Here is a 19,670-nt window from a genome sequence, read left to right as displayed (position 1 = left end):
GATGAAGGAGTAAGTATATACTCCGAAACGTTGTGTTCCTCATAAAGAAGTTGACATCCATATATTCTCTTCCTTATATGTATCACTTCTAAATGCCTTTCAAAGACCTATTGTTATTTACTGGTTAAATCCAGACATCTACCTCAGTTAATAATAATGCGCCATTTTTTTAAACGTAACGTCTCGGTTTTGTAACTTAGACATATACCGCTGTTGTGTAACTCACGTAACACGTGACACACTTGGGGCATCACATGGGCAGATAGTAATTAGAAGTCACCTGAAACCTGACATGTTAAATGTAGATTGGTTTGGGAAAAAACACAGTAGACCGTACTCATTGGAGTACAAATATAAGAGTATTTTATAAACACACGTCCATGAGAATAATTACATGTGAGTACATGCTCAATGGCTTTAAAAACCCATTTATCTGGAGAACTAAATTACATATAATGTCATTCATTGTGCTCAAAGCTACCCGTGAAGATCCGGGTTGAATAGGTCTTTAGCGACCCATGCCTGCCGTAAAAGGCGACTAACGGGATCGGGTTGCGAGGCTCGCTGACTTGGTTGATGCATGTCATCGTATCCAAATGCGTGGATCGATGCTCATGATGTCAATGACTGGATTGTCTGGTCCAGACTTGATTAATTACAGACCGCCGTCATATAGCTGGATTATTGGTGATTGCGACCTAAACATGGTCCAGCTAGATCACATATCCTAAAAACACACATCATTTTTAGAAATACATTAAAGCACGTGTGGCAAAACTAGATAGGGAAATATAACCTAACGTGATCTTATCAATGTAACAATTTAAGTGACAGTGATAGATAGTATTGCGGGACAACAGAACACAACAGAAGATTACAGCACGAATTGTGAAAAATGACGGCAACAAGAGTTATCTCCCTTACATTAACGGTCCCCAAGCTCCCGGTATTGACCTTTTTCACACTTCGCTACTTCCGGTTTGAAAGCGAGGCTTGGAGAGCAGAAGGTGAAGGCTGGATAGCACATGAAACACATGGAGATGTCAACAAGGCATGCAATCGGGACAAACTGTGACAATTTAACCATCCCGGTACATTTATCGTAAGTATTGAACATTATTCTTATTGACAAACTATTCTACTGTTATCTGGTCTCTTTACCGATATAAATTTGAGTCTGGCCGTTCTGTTGTGATTTCAATTTAAAATATCCATGACCACCTGGTAACTCCCAGTGCAGTTTATGGTAGCTGAACAGACTTATACAAATTCTACTGAAATCTTGTAAAAAATAATTCATTGTTTACACACCATTAAGCGAAACTATTTATTGTGAGTTTAAAGGGGCACTGATCTAACGGACTGGTTGTTGCCTTTGTTATTGTTTTTCCCCCGTGAGTACCCGGATGATACGCAACGCAACTGAGCGTGACCAGAGACTGGGGTACCGTCTGCAAGGACAGCTAAATAAACTTGGAGGCGGGAGGCAATATTTGTTTTACGCATTTTTGAACACTGATTGGTTAACTGCGATCTATAAAGATTTCGACAAAGGGCGCATGTTAATTAATTTCTTCAGCCTAAACAAACAGACAAAAAGAACAAGGGAGCTCATCGGATGTCGTCATTTGGAAATACCCCAGATGGTTATAGTTTAATACTAAAAACAGTATCCATGCAGTGAAAGCATTTTCGGATTTCGGCTTGCGTCGATAATACGATTACTACTCCCTTGTTGTCATCCACGTTTTCTCGTATAACCCTACACTTGTGTATTTGTCGTCATTCACTTGATGCTCAGTTAATGAATTTATTACAGGTACAATTAGTGATAGCACCACTTATATTACCTGACAAAGGTTCCCATTTGGCATTTATTGTGTCTGGGGTAATTATTCAATCTAAATCCAGGTTTGAAGTGAGGTGAAATGTGTGTTATGTAATATGCACGTGGCAGCCCAGCAAGAGATGAATGATCAGTTGATTTACTTTTTTTGTAAATCAACGGATCGTTCCTAGTCATCAAAGGATTAACAGAAAATACGTTGATTGATTAATCACTGTTATCTTGCACAGTGGATATGTCAAGAGTGAGTGTTTACATGTCTAGGTTTACTAAAACAAAGGGAATACACTCATATCATGGCGCCAAGTGCCGATGTAAAAACAACATACTTTGTTCAAAGGGTTAACTGATAATACGTTGATTGATTGATCATTGTTATCTATCACTCAATGGAATTTTTAGGAATCGTGGAGCTATGAAAATAGTTGTCACGTGGGCTTTCTCAGGCGACCATTGAGACTTGACACCTATGTAAAACACCTGAAACAATCCAAGCGATCAGTTGAGAAACGAACACGGGTTATAATATCCCGAAACGATATATATCTTTTAAAATATTTGATTGTTACTGAGACACGTGACATCGAATAAGTTTCTTTGTACAGCTGCAGACGAGTGGGATATTGTTCCTTTGTGTGGATATTCACGGATACATTCCTCGAACAAGGAAGCTGCCTAAAACTTATACACATAAATTTGGTAGGTTGTAATTATGATATCTGCATTTTGTTTTCCTTCATTTGAACCGATTCGTTCTTGTCACTCTACGTCTTGGTCGGGAAATTCTTCAATGCGCGATAGACGTTGTTTTCACAGGTCTTTTCCTTTGTAAGCGTGTATATATTACCGTCAATTTGTAAAATGTGATTCTCTCAGGCAATTTATAAAATGTGTAAATATTTCAGTCATTTTGACCACAAAATCTGTCCAGATTGATCAAGACGATCAAAAGGGCCTACAAACATCACAACAGATTATTATGTAGGATTAAAAGCCAAACAACTTAGAAATGTACTTTTCAACGTTACATTTTCAGTCTCTTGGTGATGACATTAAATATCAAAATGTTTGGAATTCGTTGTCATAATAATACAGATGGAAATGTTTTTCAGTCACTTTGTAAAATAACTGAATATTTAGATGTTTAATAAATTTGTTACACATTTGACAGTAAAAAAATATACACACTATAAAAAAAGCATATGCTCAGGTGAAATATATACTTTGTGTTGCAAGTCAAAATAGTGTAAACGAAAATCGCAAAATTACCAAGCAAGTGACTTATCAAAACTTCGTCACCATTACCGATGCTACTCACAAAGATACCTACATTTCCTTATTATCTCGAAAACTATTTCATTTTGTTGATCAATGTGACCACACGCCCTTATTACTACCCATAAAAGTGACGAATGCGCTTACGAATGGCGCAGCTGAGGTCGCGAACTAGTCTAGATTTCTGCTATACATCCGGGTATTCACTGGGAAGAAACAATAACAAAGGCAACAACCAGTCCCGGGGAATTGCGTTAGATCAGTGCCCCTTTAAATAACTTTGCGGGTTGTATTTGAAGTCGAAATATTGACCTTTTGACCATATCTAGATATATGTCAGAAACTAACCAAATTGATATGTTGATATAATGTATCAAATTGTAACCTACTGAGAATTTACAATCGTAACAAATCAGAAGTTTGCATCAGTTGTGTATTTGATGTAAATTGTAATGGACTCAAATGCATTCCAATAAAATATTAGACCTCTAGATCTACTTGTGCTGTTGGGATTGTGAACAGTTGTTATTTTGATTGTCAATGTTGACAGATAAGATACCATGAGGTGTAATATTTCAACTGAATTATTACATAAAGGGTGTGTAAATATTTAAAGTAAAGTACAGTTTGATCTGCAATTTTGGTAACAATTAATATTTCTACCAAAATGATATTTACTTTACTGTACCAATTTAATCATGTCATGAAATGAACAAAAACCCAACTAATAATGTCCAGTAGATGTTCAATCTACATGTGATCTTTATATAATTTACAGAAACAGATAACTCTTTAACAGTTTGTATTCAAATATTTCAAATGCATAAATTGATATTGACATTACTAAAAACTTAAAGTATAAAAAGAATTATTTTTAATTCCCATGCGTATTGCAATCATAACTCATTTATTCCCTTTGTTTAATTGTGAAACCCATCTGGTTTTATGTCCACAAACATGTTTTGAAACTTTTAAAACAAAAAGATATTTTTGGGTGCAAGCAATTGCCATGTATTATTGATTGTTAATCATATCAATTTATATATAAGAATATAGTTGTGCTTACTGTGTCATTTTGCAATAATTATATTGTTATGATGTAATATTTTACTATTGTTAACAATCTTTAAAACTTCAGTTTATTTCAATCACGTCAAGTGGTGTGATCATTTTGATATTTTTTTATAATTCAATCAAAATGAGAAAAATAAAAAAATATAAATACATAGAAGAAATTTGTTTTCCTTGTCAAATTACGATGATAGCATAAATTTATCTCATGCTCCTTGTATAGCATGCTCCTTGTGAAAATTCATTCCATTTCTTCTTCGAATGTACCTTATATGATGATTTTAGGGAGACATTACTAACAGCTATCGATAATCTTGGAGGACAAAATACTCTACATAGTATTCTTTTTGGTGATTCAAACTTAGATGTTTTCCTGAATACAAAAATATTCTTGTCTGTACACAAATTTATAGAAACGACTAACAGATTCAGTAGCTAGCATATTATTGTTTCCAAACTGTTAATCATTAATATTGTTAAATCTATATTCAACACTAAAATGTATAATATTAGGATATGTATGAGATGCACACTGTCTTCACTTTCCAGCACATTGTACATATCCTTCATATGAGCACTGTATATATATTGCGCACTATGTTTCCACAATGTGAAGCTTCAACTGTAAATTGTTCATTTTCATTATGCAATATTATGTATAACTGTATATAGGGAGAAGGCGGTAATAAGTGCTGCCCTTTGTCTTTTTGGACAATAAAATATGTTTAATAATATTTCATCTTGTGATCTGACAAAGTTAATATTTTCAAGTCAAAATATCAACTTTAGTAAACCACATGAAGAGATAAATATTGCATTTGACAAAATAAATTCAAGTCTTATATTTTCTTTGTGATCTTCATGACCTTACTCAGAAAACCATAGTGTCAATGAGGCAGACTGACTGTAGGTGTGACAAAATGTGATATTTCACCTGATTTTAATAAAAAATCTTATTTTTTTCACTCTAGCGAAAGTATGTTTTCAGCATGGTCATGATTAAATACATACCGGTAATACAAATATCAAAACGTGTTTCATTAAAACAAGAGTGAATTTCTGTGTGACATTGATATAAAGAGCTGTAGTACACTGTCATTAAATTGATGCATCTGTTGAGTTTACCCTTTACACAGAATATACTGTTTGAGTTTTCGACATATCAGATGAATTGATGCCTTCAAGATTGTTCTAAAGTACATGTAGCATGTAATGTTACACACTGTGATTAATTTTCCTTAAACTTCTCTATTTCAGAAGAATGTTGTTTTCTAAATAAGCAATATTTTGAGAGAAGGTGAATATGCATTGTTTATAAAAAATGTTATTGAAGTAGGAATATTATTACAATATAATAGAATTATTCATTTCAGGCCAGCGAGTCAACACAATGAAGTACTAGTATCCCGTCACGGATGTCTGGAGGAGCTTTCTGCTGACAGTAACACAATGGTTACAATGTGCATCCTGTCAAAGGACGAGGAAGTGAAAAGCCATATTCATTCAATCAACAAATGTGGTTCCTGTCACATTTCTCTTAAATAGGACGAGGAACTGAAAATCCTTATTCACTCACAAATCAACATGGCCAATATTTATCGGACACTGAAAAAGCACATTGTACCATTTGTTTACAAGCAAGAAAATTATTTTCTCCTGGAATTTAATTAGGTGCTTTGACTGACAAAGACACCCAGTCCATGTTAAGTTTTGAAAACTTATATTGTGAGAAATAAAGATATGAAAATTTTGGTTTGTTTTTCTTTGTCAAATATGAGAAATCCAGATTGTTCCATCAACATAATTTGTACCGATACATATATTTTATCTTGGCTTGATTACCAATTGAAGTTGATTCCTTTTTATCTTTTGTTATTTTATCTGTACTCATATCTGATCAAGACATTTTCAAACTATTCAGGATAAATGTATTAGTAGCTTCCTTTTGATATACAATTACCTTTCATCATACAGGATTAGGTGAGGGTGTTCAAGAAGTTGGTAGTTGTATCAATTCTTATATTTCTTCAATTTCATGCATTATTTATATTTATCTATTTTTAGTTTCCTTTTAACTTATTTTAAACAGTTCACACATTATTACTTTTGTAGTGCACGGTGCAATCTCAATCGGCAATAATCAGTTAAGTAAGTGATGTTTGAAGAACAAGTAAAGTATCATCTGTCATTGTACACACTGAATAGGGTTATCGCCTCTTCTGAATATTTATTTTGACACACGAATTATTTTCGTAATTAACATTGTAATATGTTAAAATGAAAATCATAGCAGAAAAAGTGTCTTTAGTCAACTGGACTCATGGCAAAACGATAGTGCGTTGTGCAGCAAACACCACTATGAAACGTGAAATAAACATGATCTCAATCTTGATCTAGAGTTCGCCAAGCCACGCATTGACTGAGCAATTTTGCAAAAGTACACTGACGTGTTTCATGTTATGCGGTTTATTTACGATAGAAAACTTCTGTCATTGAATGTACTGTCACATTGTACCTATATGCCGACGAGGTTATGATAAAACAATCTATTTCTGAAATACGTATCTCGAAATGCACCTTTCGATTCACTTCCGGGATCCTGACAGCAAAATGCTAATTCCAGTGTATAACAGGCATATTTTAGTTGGACCTCATGATTTAATGTGAAATATCTTCTGTATTATATACAGAGGAAACCATTTTCTGTTTGTTTGAAATGTCCATCAGTGAAATGCACAACATGCTGTCTATTCCCTATGAGCTGATGCGACTCTCACTGCATGGAGCTATGCTCTCCAAGCCTCGTTTTCGATCCAAGATGGCGAAAGTGTGAAAAAGGTCAATATCGAGAGCTCAGCGAACAGGGAATCGCTGCGAGGCGCTTGAAGAGGCCATGACGTCATGCGTTGTCACGATGACGCTACTCAGTTGTCTTTGGAATGGATGGTCAGATTCCACACTGAAGGCCAATTGAGCATAGGTATCTTGGAACGGATCAGGTTATATGGAGACTTGACGAGTTGCTTTACAACAGCCTATTAGAAATAGATTTAGAAAAGAGTTCTTGCCAGACAGAAAAAAACACTAATTTTCAGTGATCCGTTAATATAACTTTCATCACTATTTTGCCTTTTACGCCCAATCTGCTATAATCGAGACTGGTTCTTCTCTGGCGTTGATGTTTCCTATTAAGAGGAACTAAGGAAACATCAATAACTTCATAATAAAGCCTTTATGCTATTTATTACACGCAAAGCTAATGCCTATATCATAAACAATTCGGAAGACCATTACTTTATGTGGTGTGGTGTGGTGGGGCGTGGTGTGGTGTGGTGGGGCGTGGCGTGGCGTGGTGTTGCGTGGCGTGGCGTGGTGTGGTGTGGTGTGGTGTAGTGGGTAGTGTAGTATGGTGTGGCGTGGTGTGGTGTAGTGGGTAGTGTGGTGTGGTGTAGTGGGTAGTGTGGTGTGGTGTAGTGGGTAGTGTGGTGTAGTGTAGTGGGTAGTGTAGTATGGTGTGGCGTGGTGTGGTGTGGTGTAATGTAGTGGGTAGTATGGTGTGGTGTAGTGGGTAGTGTGGTGTGGTGTAGTGTAGTATGGTGTGGCGTGGTGTGGTATGGTGTGAGTGAGTATTTTTTCACGCCGCTTTTAGCAATATTCCAGCAATATCACGGCGGGGGGACACCAGAAATGGGCTTCACACATTGTACCCATGTCGGGAATCGAACTCGGGGCTTCGTCATGTCGTGCGAACGTTTTATCAACTAGGCTACCCGACCGCCCCCTTTAAAGTGTAACGATTCACATATCCTCCTATCTTAACTTTGTAACCTTGACGACCTTCTTGTAGTAGGTGAGTGATTTTGGTTTATCCCCTGTCAACAGCATGTTAGTTATATTTAGGATTATCAGCTAGGATGAAAGCCGGAAGTGACGCAGGTCTTAGTTTATCACCTTGGTGAAACCCATGAGCAAGTGTTTGGTGCTGACAAACCTAGAAACATAACCGGGGAGATTCTGAGATTCAAATCCACGATCACGACACGTCTAAGGGGCGAACTAAGACGACTGAGCCACCCGTACCCTTCTTATACAGAGTATGAGTAACTTATTTCAGGTAAAAGAGTGAGAAGATTAACAAGATGACCTGGGTTCCCAGAGATTTCACAGAAAAGGATAATCAGTAAATATCTGCTCTTCACAGAAAAGACATGGAGCTGCAGGAATCACTTATGAGCCTCCAGGTATCTCAAGGCGGCTGATCCGTCTCCGCGACAGCGTGCAGTGAGTTAAGCAGACGGGGAATCGAGACGTCAAGGTATGGAATCAAGTCATCAAGGAGGCTCATTGAGTCGTCAAGGTATGGAATCAAGTCATCAAGGAGGCTCATTGAATCGTCAAGGTATGGAATCAAGTCATCAAGGAGGCTCATTGAGTCGTCAAGGTGTGGAATCAAGTCATCAAGGAGGCTCATTGAGTCGTCAAGGTATGGAATCAAGTCATCAAGGAGGCTCATTGAGTCGTCAAGGTGTGGAATCAAGTCATCAAGGAGGCTCATTGAGTCGTCAAGGTGTGGAATCAAGTCATCAAGGAGGCTCATTGAGTCGTCAAGGTATGGAATCAAGTCATCAAGGAGGCTCATTGAGTCGTCAAGGTATGGAATCAAGTCATCAAGGAGGCTCATTGAGTCGTCAAGGTGTGGAATCAAGTCATCAAGGAGGCTCATTGAGTCGTCAAGGTATGGAATCAAGTCATCAAGGAGGCTCATTGAGTCGTCAAGGTATGGAATCAAGTCATCAAGGAGGCTCATTGAGTCGTCAAGGTGCATCTTCCCGAGGCAAGAGAGTTAACTGACTTTAAAAGTCCAGTTTCCACCCTTGCCGAAACTCCCGCCCTGCATCACCTCCTCTCCGTACATCCCCCTCCACACAGAACAGCCAGCAGCATCTCCTGTCATCCTCCCGCCCTGCATCACCACCTCCACGTACATCCCCCTCCACACAGATCAGCCAGCAGCATCTCCTGTCATCCTCCCGCCCTGCATCACCACCTCCACGTACACCTCTCTCCACACAGATCACTCAGCAGCATCTCCCGTCATCCTCCCGCCCTGCATCACCACCTCCACGTACATCCCCCTCCTCACAGAACAGCCAGCAGCATCTCCCGTCATCCTCCCGCCCTGCGTCACCACCTCCACGTACATCCCCCTCCACACAGAACAGCCAGCAGCATCTCCCGTCATCCTCCCGCCCTGCATCACCACCTCCACGTACACCTCTATCCACACAGAACAGCAAGCAGCATCTCCCGTCATCCCCCCGCCCTGCATCACCACCTCCACGTACACCTCTCTCCACACAGATCAGCCAGCAGCATCTCCCGTCATCCTCCCGCCCTGCATCACCACCTCCACGTACATCCCCCTCCACACAGAACAGCCAGCAGCATCTCCCGTCATCCTCCCGCCCTGCATCACCACCTCCACGTACACCTCTATCCACACAGAACAGCAAGCAGCATCTCCCGTCATCCCCCCGCCCTGCATCACCACCTCCACGTACACCTCTCTCCACACAGATCAGCCAGCAGCATCTCCTGTCATCCTCCCGCCCTGCATCACCACCTCCACGTACACCTCTCTCCACACAGAACAGCCAGCAGCATCTCCTGTCATCCTCCCGCCCTGCATCACCACCTCCACGTACACCTCTCTCCACATAGAACAGCCAGCAGCATCTCCCGTCATCCCCCCGCCCTGCGTCACCACCTCCACGTACATCCCCCTCCACACAGAACAGCAAGCAGCATCTCCCGTCATCCTCCCGCCCTGCATCACCACCTCCACGTACACCTCTCTCCACACATGACAGCCAGCAGCATCTCCCGTCATCCTCCCGCCCTGCATCACCACCTCCACGTACATCCCCCTCCACACAGAACAGCCAGCAGCATCTCCCGTCATCCCCCCGCCCTGCGTCACCACCTCCACGTACATCCCCCTCCACACAGAACAGCAAGCAGCATCTCCCGTCATCCCCCCGCCCTGCGTCACCACCTCCACGTACACCTCTCTCCACACAGATCAGCCAGCAGCATCTCCCGTCATCCTCCCGCCCTGCATCACCACCTCCACGTATATCCCCCTCCACACAGAACAGCAAGCAGCATCTCCTGTCATCCTCCCGCCCTACATCACCACCTCCACGTACATCCCCCTCCACACAGAACAGCAAGCAGCATCTCCCGTCATCCTCCCGCCCTGCATCACCACCTCCACGTACACCTCTCTCCACACAGAACAGCCAGCAGCATCTCCCGTCATCCTCCCGCCCTGCGTCACCACCTCCACGTATATCCCCCTCCACACAGAACAGCAAGCAGCATCTCCCGTCATCCTCCCGCCCTACATCACCACCTCCACGTATATCCCCCTCCACACAGAACAGCCAGCAGCATCTCCCGTCATCCTCCCGCCCTACATCACCACCTCCACGTACACCTCTCGCCACACAGAACAGCAAGCAGCATCTCCCGTCATCCTCCCGCCCTACATCACCACCTCCACGTACACCTCTCGCCACACAGATCAGCAAGCAGCATCTCCTGTCATCTTCACGCCCTGCGTCATCAGACCGCGGGGGCGGTCGGGTAGCCAAGTGGTTATAGCGTTCGCTCGTCACGCAGAAGACCCGGGTTCGAATCCCGACATGGGTGCATTGTGTGAAGTGAGTGACTGAATGTTTCATGCTACAGTCAGCAAATATCTATTTATCTCCGCGGCCTGTACATAATCGGGTTTGGACCAGGCAAACCAGTGATTAAAACAAGAGCAGGCTGACCACCCGATCCAGTTTTGTCGACCTTTAACCATGGCAAAGCGGCATTAAGCCTATATTCACTCACTCCATATCATTCACCTTCTTGCAGCTTTCAGTAAGGTGAACATGACGTTTATATGAAAACGACACGCACCCACTGTTCAGTAACATAATCTGCAAACCTCACCACCCGTGGATAGTCAAAGTTTGCTTCTTCTAGGGCTGCCATCCACACATCGTTGATGTCACACATTCTCACTGGTGGCAGGGCTGAGGCTCTCCTTACCAAGAGTTTCACATTGTCATCGGTCTTATACAAGGTCTGAACTCCATTCACCTGGGCATTTCTCCAGGTTGCCTGTCTAAATTATATTGAATACCAGAAGAAAACTTTCAATACCCAACTGTGAATGATATTACGTGAGTGAGTGAGTGAGTTGGGTTTAACGCCGCGTTTAACAGTATTCCAGTTATATCACGGCGTGTCAGCTTAATGTGGGAGGAAAGCCCGAAGTGATGCAGGTCTCAGACGTTTACCACTTCGGTGAAACCGAAGAGCACGGATATGGTGCTGACAAACCTAGAAACATAATCGGGGCGAAACGGGATTCGAACCCACAATCATAGGTTTCTGGCGTGTTCAAGGGACGCAACTGCACAGCGAATCGCGGCGCCTTAGACGACTGGGCCCCCCGTGCCCCCCGAATGATATTACGCATATGAGTAAATACTCAACGGCGTAAAACTTATCTGAGGAGTGTTGGTATCAAAGTGCACATCGTCCAAAGTCAAAAGTGCATGTGTAAAGCGCAGGTAGTGATAAACAAGGGTATCGTACTGATTATGTTCATCATAACAAGTCGTCATTGTGGTCAGATGTACGGCAACATCGATCAGCTATCAACATTCCCTTAACGATCCGTACTCCAACATAGTGGAATAAACATACATATCTGACCAGAGTAATAAAAACAAAATCTCTAATATAATGTGTATATTATAACTTAATTGTACATTTTAAACTGTAGTGTTTTCCTGCTTTGGTTTGATTGGTTTGGTGGGGGTGGGATGTCAAGGTTGCTAAGCCAACCTATATGATCTTGTTTTCTAATCCAAGTTCACCCTGGTTTTGTTTGTAGGTTTGTCAGCACCATACCCGGGCTCGTGGGTTTCACGAAAGTGGTAAACGTCTGAGAAACGTCCATGGACCCCTGCTTCAAATAGACTTGCTGCAGTCGCGATGATCACTTTGTGTGAATTGCCCTACGTTTTCCGTTTCATTGACCAGATAGGTTTTATACATTTCTTAGCGGGTGGTGTAAGGACCATAAAATGAATATAAACACAGATAAGTCCAAGAGTGTTCACTTCAGGGTGCTACTATTGCCAGGACTTCGGTTTCTTTCTACTGTGATGAACTTGTGTTAGAAGTGGCAGATTCTTATAACTATCTGGGTGTGTTTTTAACAGAACATTTAGATTTTAACTCTATGGCCAAATGTGCAGCAAAATCAGGATGTAGAGCCCTTGGTCTTTTAATCTCAAAGTACAAAAGCCTTGGCGGTATGCCATTTAAAGTATTTAGCAAACTTTACGACACAATGGTTTGGTCTTGTCTGGACTATGGTTCCGCAATATGGGGCACGACAGAATATTCGACGATAAACGCTGTTCACCACCGTGCTATCCGCTTCTTCCTTGGACTGGGGAAATACGCACCAAATGTTGCAATAAATGGGGAGGTTGGCTGGATCCCACCTTGTGTCAGATCGTGGGCCACAGTTTCAAGGCACTGGGCCAGACTTGTCAACACGCCAAACAGGAGAGTCACTAAGAAGATATTTTTATGGGCAAGTAAGTTCAAGAAAAACTGGAACTCCAGGGTGACGGCGTGTCTCGAGAGAATAGACCTTGGGCACTTAACATCTACTAGCTCACACATTGAGTCGAGGCCCCTTGCTGCGGCAGTTAGAGAAAGACTGATGTCAGAGTATAAAACAAAGTGGTGGGACAAGCTACAGTCAATACAAGGGGCGAGGGGAAGAAATAAACTGAGAACCTACAGGCGTTTCAAACACCATAACGATACGGAAGATTACGTTAAGAAACCACTGTGTCGTTGCCACAGAAGTGCGCTTGCTAAATTTAGATGCGGGGTAGCCCCATTAAAGTTAGAAACTGGCCGCTACTAGTTTTACGCGTGTTTTGATTTTATATGTATATTGTACAATGTACCTTATGGATGAGACGCAAATAAATTATTGTCTGTCTGTCTGTCACAGATAGGGAAATACAACGACAACTCACAGATATTTAAATTATTCCATCCGATTGCGTAGGGTATTCGTCAAAATACAAGATCACAAGATATTTGTTTATTTGTGATGATAAAAGCAATACGAAGAGAGAGAAAACAGAAAAAAGAGTATTCAAACATTGAACCGGCGGATTTCATAATCCGTGAAGTGGATTGGAAGGCGGATTGTCCTTTACTATCAGTTCACTACTGCGCATGTGTCGAGTTCACAAGAGATACTGACGAATACCACGAGCATTAACTCCACGTGCACCGCGTCACGTTCCACCGCAGCCCAGAGAAATGTTTTCTCATTGGAAGCTGTACAGCTAGACTAACATCTAGTCTCTGAAATGAGCATAGCTTACAGAAGAAAAAAACAGTTGTTAAATAATAGTTAAAAATATAATAAAAAGGAGCCCAAAGTAATCTAGATTTGCCAAACATGATAGACTTGCATGGGCTGTATTGGATATATTAGTTTCAGGGTCTGTATGACAGACTACTCTACAGCCTGAGAAGACTGATGGGGAGCCGTATTTCTGATGTGGAGCATTTTCAAAGCACGTGGTGTGATTTGTTTGTTTGTTTAATTGTTGGTTAACGTCGCACTCAGCAAAATTCCAGCTACATGTGTATATGAACATGGCAGGATAGGTACACAATGACAATAGTAATGACTGAAAGTTAACATATATCAAGTCATTAATTGTCTCATGGTCATTTATAACGATTCATGGGTGGATTAAAAAGAATAAGGCAACAGCTGGGACAGCTTCTCGTGGTAATTACGACCCACTTCTGACCAAGATATTAAAGATACTGGAACTAACAACCCATTGGAAACGACGAGAGACATTTCCCCTGGCATTTTACCTAAACGATGGATCTTTATGTTGATTAAAATGCTTCAAACAAAACACACAAGGCTTGCTTTGATGACAAAAGAGTCAATGCATCCAAATCAATTTAAAGTGTTAAGCAAAATTTGTTCTGTATAACTCCTTACATTAACAGTAGATCGGCGAGTACAGTAATTTTCACTGTGCTCCGAATCATTGAAGGAGACTGCACATCCGCTCATTTTGAGTAAAGTTCTGATTTTGTTTTATCTCCCTTACTTTTCAAAATAAAAGGTTATTTTTTAATGTGACTCGGGAAGTACGTGGCTATCTCCGAAACCTAATTGAATGTTTGTTTAGTTTATCTTTCAGATGCCTATTTCACCAAAATAGGCATTTTTCATGTTGTTCTCTGCACAAAACGAGACTTCATCAAAACATATAGCGAATTGTCACCTTAAGTTTAGATATAACTGAAGATAAGCAGCTTGTAAAGGTACATATTAAGTTTCAGTCATTACTATTGTGGCATTATGCCGTTTCAAGGTGACCTTTCTTAAGTTTGTTAGTAACAAGTAACCAGTAACTGTAGCAGTTTGGGGGAAATATGGAAAAGGGCAAGCATCAACACGAAGACAAATATTACCAGCGTCTTGATTTCGTAATTGGAGACATGCTTATTAAAGTATATATAAACAATACAACGTACGTATGTAGTCTATCTAGTTACAGTCTTGTGACAAGTCTGTACATGTGTATATAATCCATAGCACGGCCTAGTCTAGAGAAAATCATCTAGCAGCACAGATTATATATAGAATCAATGAACATATACTCGATTATCCAGTGTATGACATCTACCGTCCATTGTCATACATAACGTGGACCTATTCGCGATCACAGCATCGTTTCGGAAGTGACGTCACCACCTCAATCGTTCCCTTCTCTGATTTTGCACCGAGTTTATCTCGCTCGCGACATTAATTTGATTGGAGGGCTATTTTTAACGTCGAGCTTTTCGAATCCGTCTGAAAACGAAACTATAGTGGCGAATTAATATATTATATCTACGTTGGGGGAGCCGTTGCTATATTGTGTGCAGATAAACAAGAACTGTAAGTAGCCACAAGATGTCTCACGTCCTCAAAGGTCTTCCAAGTTGTCTGTCACTTTACCGTAGGTACCTGGAGGATGGAGAAAGAAACGTCATGACAACATGCTTCGTTGTGATCTTTGAGCTAAATATTACATTTGTAGTGAGTGAGTGAGTGAATAAGCACTATCCCAACAATATCACGGCGGGGGACACCAGAAATGGTCTTGACACATTGTACCAATGTGGGGAATCGAACCCGGGTGTTCGGCGTGACGAGCGAACGTTTTTACCACCAGGCTACCCCACCGCCCCTATTACATTTGTAACTCCCACAGTTTTGTATTTTCTTTTGCCTTTACAGTATTAAAGAAGTTGTTATCCATAAATTTTGAGTCTACTTTGTCCCACAGTTCAACACAGACTGTCGATATTGTTGTCGATGGTGTTTCAAAGTAATGGCTATAGCTTCGCGTTCGGTTCCAAATTCAACTGAGCACTGTTCAATCTACAGATAAGCTAGCTCCAAGTTGTAAACACAGTACGTTCCATTATTCTCGGTTTGAGTAAAGAGATATTGGCATTTAGGTTAAACTGATATTATTTTATCCACATGAAAATGATTGAGCACAAATGATCAAAACTTTCCCATCTCCCATCGATTTACAGAAATGATTATTTACAATGAATACATAAAATGACAGACATGAAAGAAGAGACATAAAAACATATGTACATTGTCATTGCTCACTGAGACATTTTTGTGTGTGTACATATGTATGTACTTTCCTGAATACTAGTATGTTTTCGTTGACATGATTAGGGTAAAGGTGCATTGATAACTTACATCAGGGCAATCCAACACAATTATTTTATTTCGTTATTAACAATAGTGAGTGTATACGTGCGTTGGAATGTCATTCAAATTTCATCTTTGTTATCGAGCAACCCGTGTACATTCATGTAAACCCATTTTACAAATACATTGGTCTCTTTATCAAACCGGGGCGGTCAGGTAGCCTAGTGGTTTGAGCGTTCGCTCGTCAGGCCGAAGACCCGGGTTCGATTCCCGACATGGGTACAGTGTGTGAAGCCCATTTGTGGTGTCCCCCGCCGTGATATTGCTGGAATATTGCCAAAAGCGGCGTAAAACCATACTGACTCACTATATCAAACCAAGCATCACAAGATTGCAATCTAGAACAGATAACTGCTTAAACGTGAAGAGAGTGCAGCCAAAACAAAAACACCAAGTTAATTATTTGGGCTTATTGTTGTGGCCCTGAACAAAAATGTTGATCTTTTTCATTACGTGACATGACCTTGAGCAAGGTGGCTGAGTTGATTCGAGCAAGAGTGAAAAGGATCAATCTCTACTGTTGGCTCACTTCAAGATTCAAAATGCATTCGTTAATGTAATATACATTCATTATCTGAGGCGTGTCCAGGTCAAAAGATGGTATATATACATTACAGAATACAGTTGACCCTCCAGTTAGCCCAAAACATGCATAAGTAATAAATAGTATATTCATCATCGCACCAACATAGTCTCTTCATCACAATAACTACTAAAACTGAGTCACTAACAGGGGCAGCAACACCTGCCATGTCAACTTTCATTGTCAAGCACGAAACAATAACTCACCTTCCAGGTAAAATAATCGATTTCTCAGTATTTCGCATCTTGTAGTTGGGTCGAGCTGCTGGAAGGCCGGAGTGCATCGTGTTGGATTCATATGAGTACTAGTCGAATAATTGGTCGGTTTGCTATAACAGCATTTTACTAACTTGTCCATACAACATTTCCTCACTACATCTAATTCATGTTTATGCGCCAACACGAAATACCGCATGAGACGATCTTTATTCTCTTCATCGTATTCTTCATTTTTTATTTGTTTCTGACATGTTACGGAAATCGTCATGGGAGCATAATCCATGCCAGGTACCGCTCCTATTATCAATGTTTTACACGTTTCCACCGGAAACAGCAGCTTGTACTTCGCAGCCAGTGGGAGTAGATACTCGACGTTGTCTTCATCAACAACGTTGACGCTCCTGAAGTTGGGGTAGATGGAGGTTAGCATGTCCACAATGTGGTCAACATTTCCGTCCAACTTGGCCACGGCTTTGTTGGTTTCGCTAGGAGGAGACTGGGGGTCCGGGCGTGGCTGGAACTCACTCGCCAGTGTCGGGGACATCAGAGAGATTATATTCAGGTCCACGTGAAGCTCGTGGTCTTCCACCTGTATGACGGCGTCTGATTTCTTATTCCCCTCTGTGAAGAAGGTTTTCGCCTCTTTTAAACGTGACTCAAACATTTTGGTGATAGAAGTGTCGAAAACAAGTTCCAAATTCCTATGGCTAACTTTCGGAGATGGTGTGTCAATTTACTGCTGGTCTTGAAGCCTTTGTATTCTGGAAATAAGAATATGCCACAATAAACCATACACAAGAAGTTCCGAGAAACGGACCTATTCCTGGAAACATACCACGTAAAGTAAACTCACCCGCCCGTGTCGGTGACATCAGAGAGATGACAATCAGGTCCACGTGAAGCTCGTGGTCTTCCACCTGTATGACGGCGTCTGATTACTTATTACTCTTTGAAAAGAAGGTTTTCACCTTTTAAACTATCCTCAGTCCTTTTGTTCCTTAACATGTCTTAAACAAGGACAGGCTCTTCTAAATAACTGTCGCTGATGGCTTTACTTTGCTGATGATCTTGCAGCCACTGATCTGGGAATAAGAATATTTTACAGTGACAAGTCACCATTCACGAGATGTTCCGAGAAACGCGCCTATTTTTAGAAATATACCAGGTAAAGTCGATTGGAGCTATTCTATCGACTCTCTTCTGCACAAAGGGTTTGTGCACGGAGCCATTGACGATAAGAACCTTGTCTATGAAAAGTGGCTAGCTCATGTCATAACGCGTTTATTGTCCTCCGTGAACCGAGACAGATAAATATATTCTGGGTAGTCCCAGCTTAAGAAACATTATCTTACCTCACATGTAAAATACTTGAATTTGTTTGTCAATGACGTCTTGATAAAATTCATCTACCCCCAACAGCCGTGTTCAGTTGTGAAGTGTATACTAGTATCCCTTTATCATGGCAAGAAACATTCTCGTAATGTATAATAACGTTGACTTTATATGCGTTGTCGGGAGCTCACCTGGCAATGTGGTGGCGACAATGTCAATGTGACCGTGTACCTGAGCCGACAGGCTTAGTAGAAAGGTTCTGCTCTGAATGCAGACTAAAATAGCTCATGCGAAGTGTTGTGTCATTGAAGTCATACAATATGAAAATATGAAAATTTGTATTTGGTTGAATCAAAATTCGGATTTACGTCAGATGCCGACTGTCTCAACCGCAGGTGCATAGCTTCTCTTCAACTGACCACAGAAACTTTTTGACGAGTCTGATTTCTGGAAATAACATCTATGGCAATGTTAATATCACTCTTGCGCCGGACATGCTTCGCCAGACATTAGGCACAACTGGCGACAGCGAGACGTACCGCCGAGGCGAGAAGCGCCCGCTTAAATTTTCCGAAGTGGGGAGAGTCTAATATTTTCACTCGTGACTGCGTCACTCGTGAAAATATTAGACTCTCCCCACTTCACTCGATGAGATAAAAGTGTTATTTGAGAAAACACTTTAAATATCCTCTATATATTGATATTTTGTTATATTTGTCTTGGATTTTCAAATGAATTCCATTCATGTGAAAGGTTATTTAGTAATAGCTATGGTTAGTGAAGATCCGGGGTACAATAGGTATTCAGCAACCCATGCTTGCCGTAAAAAGGCGACTATGCTTGTCGTAAGAGGCGACAATCGGTGTCAGGAGGTCAGGCTCGCTGACTTGGTTGATGCATGTATTCGATCCCAATTGCGTACATCGATGCTCTTATATCAATCACTGGATTGTCTGGTCCAGACTTGATTATTTACAGACCGTCGTCATATAGCTGGAATATTGCTGAGTGCGGCGTTAAACAACAAACCAACCAAACAACCAACAGCATTCTGGAACGAGAATCGAACTTGTATATCACCTATCCCTAGTTATTAATGGCTGATTTCAAAACTCAGATATTTCCTCTGCACCTATCTAACCACGTCAGTCACAGCACAGTACATGTGGCAACAACAGGTAACGTGGCAGCAGAATTAAACAGGTCAGTTAAAGTATTTGCCTTTAACCCCCGCCTCCGCCAGCACTTTGGTTGGTTTGTGCGTCAGCACCGACGAACGCCCAAGACTATACCTCCCTCAGACCCCTCTCAGACCCCCCACCCCCATCCACCCCACTATTTGTTGCCGACCTATACGACAGACCCTGCCCCGTAACAGCCGCAACTGCACTCCCCAGGCCCTGCTTTGAGTACTGACATCTTTTTGCCCCATCTAAA

At 41.3% G+C, this 19,670-nt stretch overlaps 2 protein-coding genes across 5 annotated transcripts; one reads left to right on the top strand and one right to left on the bottom strand.

Annotated features, from left to right (window-relative positions):
- Positions 1-8,971: 8,971 nt before the first annotated feature.
- On the top strand, positions 8,972-12,424 carry LOC124128502 (uncharacterized protein PB18E9.04c-like). Its single transcript, XM_048397242.1, has 4 exons — positions 8,972-9,026; positions 9,122-10,005; positions 10,063-10,840; positions 12,384-12,424. The coding sequence occupies exons 1-4, from the start codon at positions 8,972-8,974 to the stop codon at positions 12,422-12,424; spliced, it is 1,758 nt and encodes a 585-aa protein (XP_048253199.1).
- Positions 11,720-18,661, bottom strand: LOC124133975. 4 transcript variants are annotated; one of them, XM_048397711.1, is made up of 3 exons: positions 18,254-18,661; positions 16,890-17,662; positions 11,720-13,654 (listed from the first exon to the last, which is right to left on the bottom strand). In XM_048397711.1, exons 2-3 carry the CDS (start codon positions 17,563-17,565, stop codon positions 13,641-13,643), a joined length of 690 nt encoding a protein of 229 aa, XP_048253668.1. In that variant the 5' UTR covers positions 17,566-17,662; positions 18,254-18,661; the 3' UTR covers positions 11,720-13,640. The 4 variants fall into 4 exon arrangements, with proteins under 4 accessions (XP_048253668.1, XP_048253664.1, XP_048253666.1 ...); XM_048397707.1 differs by having other exon boundaries at positions 11,720-15,332; positions 18,254-18,660; XM_048397709.1 differs by having other exon boundaries at positions 11,720-15,332; positions 18,425-18,660.
- Positions 18,662-19,670: the final 1,009 nt, after the last annotated feature.

The sequence above is a fragment of the Haliotis rufescens genome, unplaced genomic scaffold, assembly GCF_023055435.1.
Source record: "Haliotis rufescens isolate VD_foot unplaced genomic scaffold, xgHalRufe1.0.p SCAF_17, whole genome shotgun sequence".
NCBI classification, from domain to species: domain Eukaryota; kingdom Metazoa; phylum Mollusca; class Gastropoda; order Lepetellida; family Haliotidae; genus Haliotis; species Haliotis rufescens.
This window is presented reverse-complemented; position numbering and strand designations above follow the sequence as displayed.

Coding starts and splice junctions, on each gene's coding strand:
- LOC124128502 (XM_048397242.1), top strand. CDS start 8,972: ATGGAATCAAGTCATCAAGGAGGCTCATTGAGTCGTCAAGGTGCATCT. Junction 10,006..10,062: donor AACAGCAAGCAGCATCTCCC/GTCATCCTCCCG, acceptor CACACATGACAG/CCAGCAGCATCTCCCGTCAT. Junction 10,841..12,383: donor CAGACCGCGGGGGCGGTCGG/GTAGCCAAGTGG, acceptor TGTTCACTTCAG/GGTGCTACTATTGCCAGGAC.
- LOC124133975 (XM_048397707.1), bottom strand. CDS start 17,565: ATGTTTGAGTCACGTTTAAAAGAGGCGAAAACCTTCTTCACAGAGGGG. Junction 15,333..16,889: donor TCGATTATTTTACCTGGAAG/GTGAGTTATTGT, acceptor TCCATCCTCCAG/GTACCTACGGTAAAGTGACA.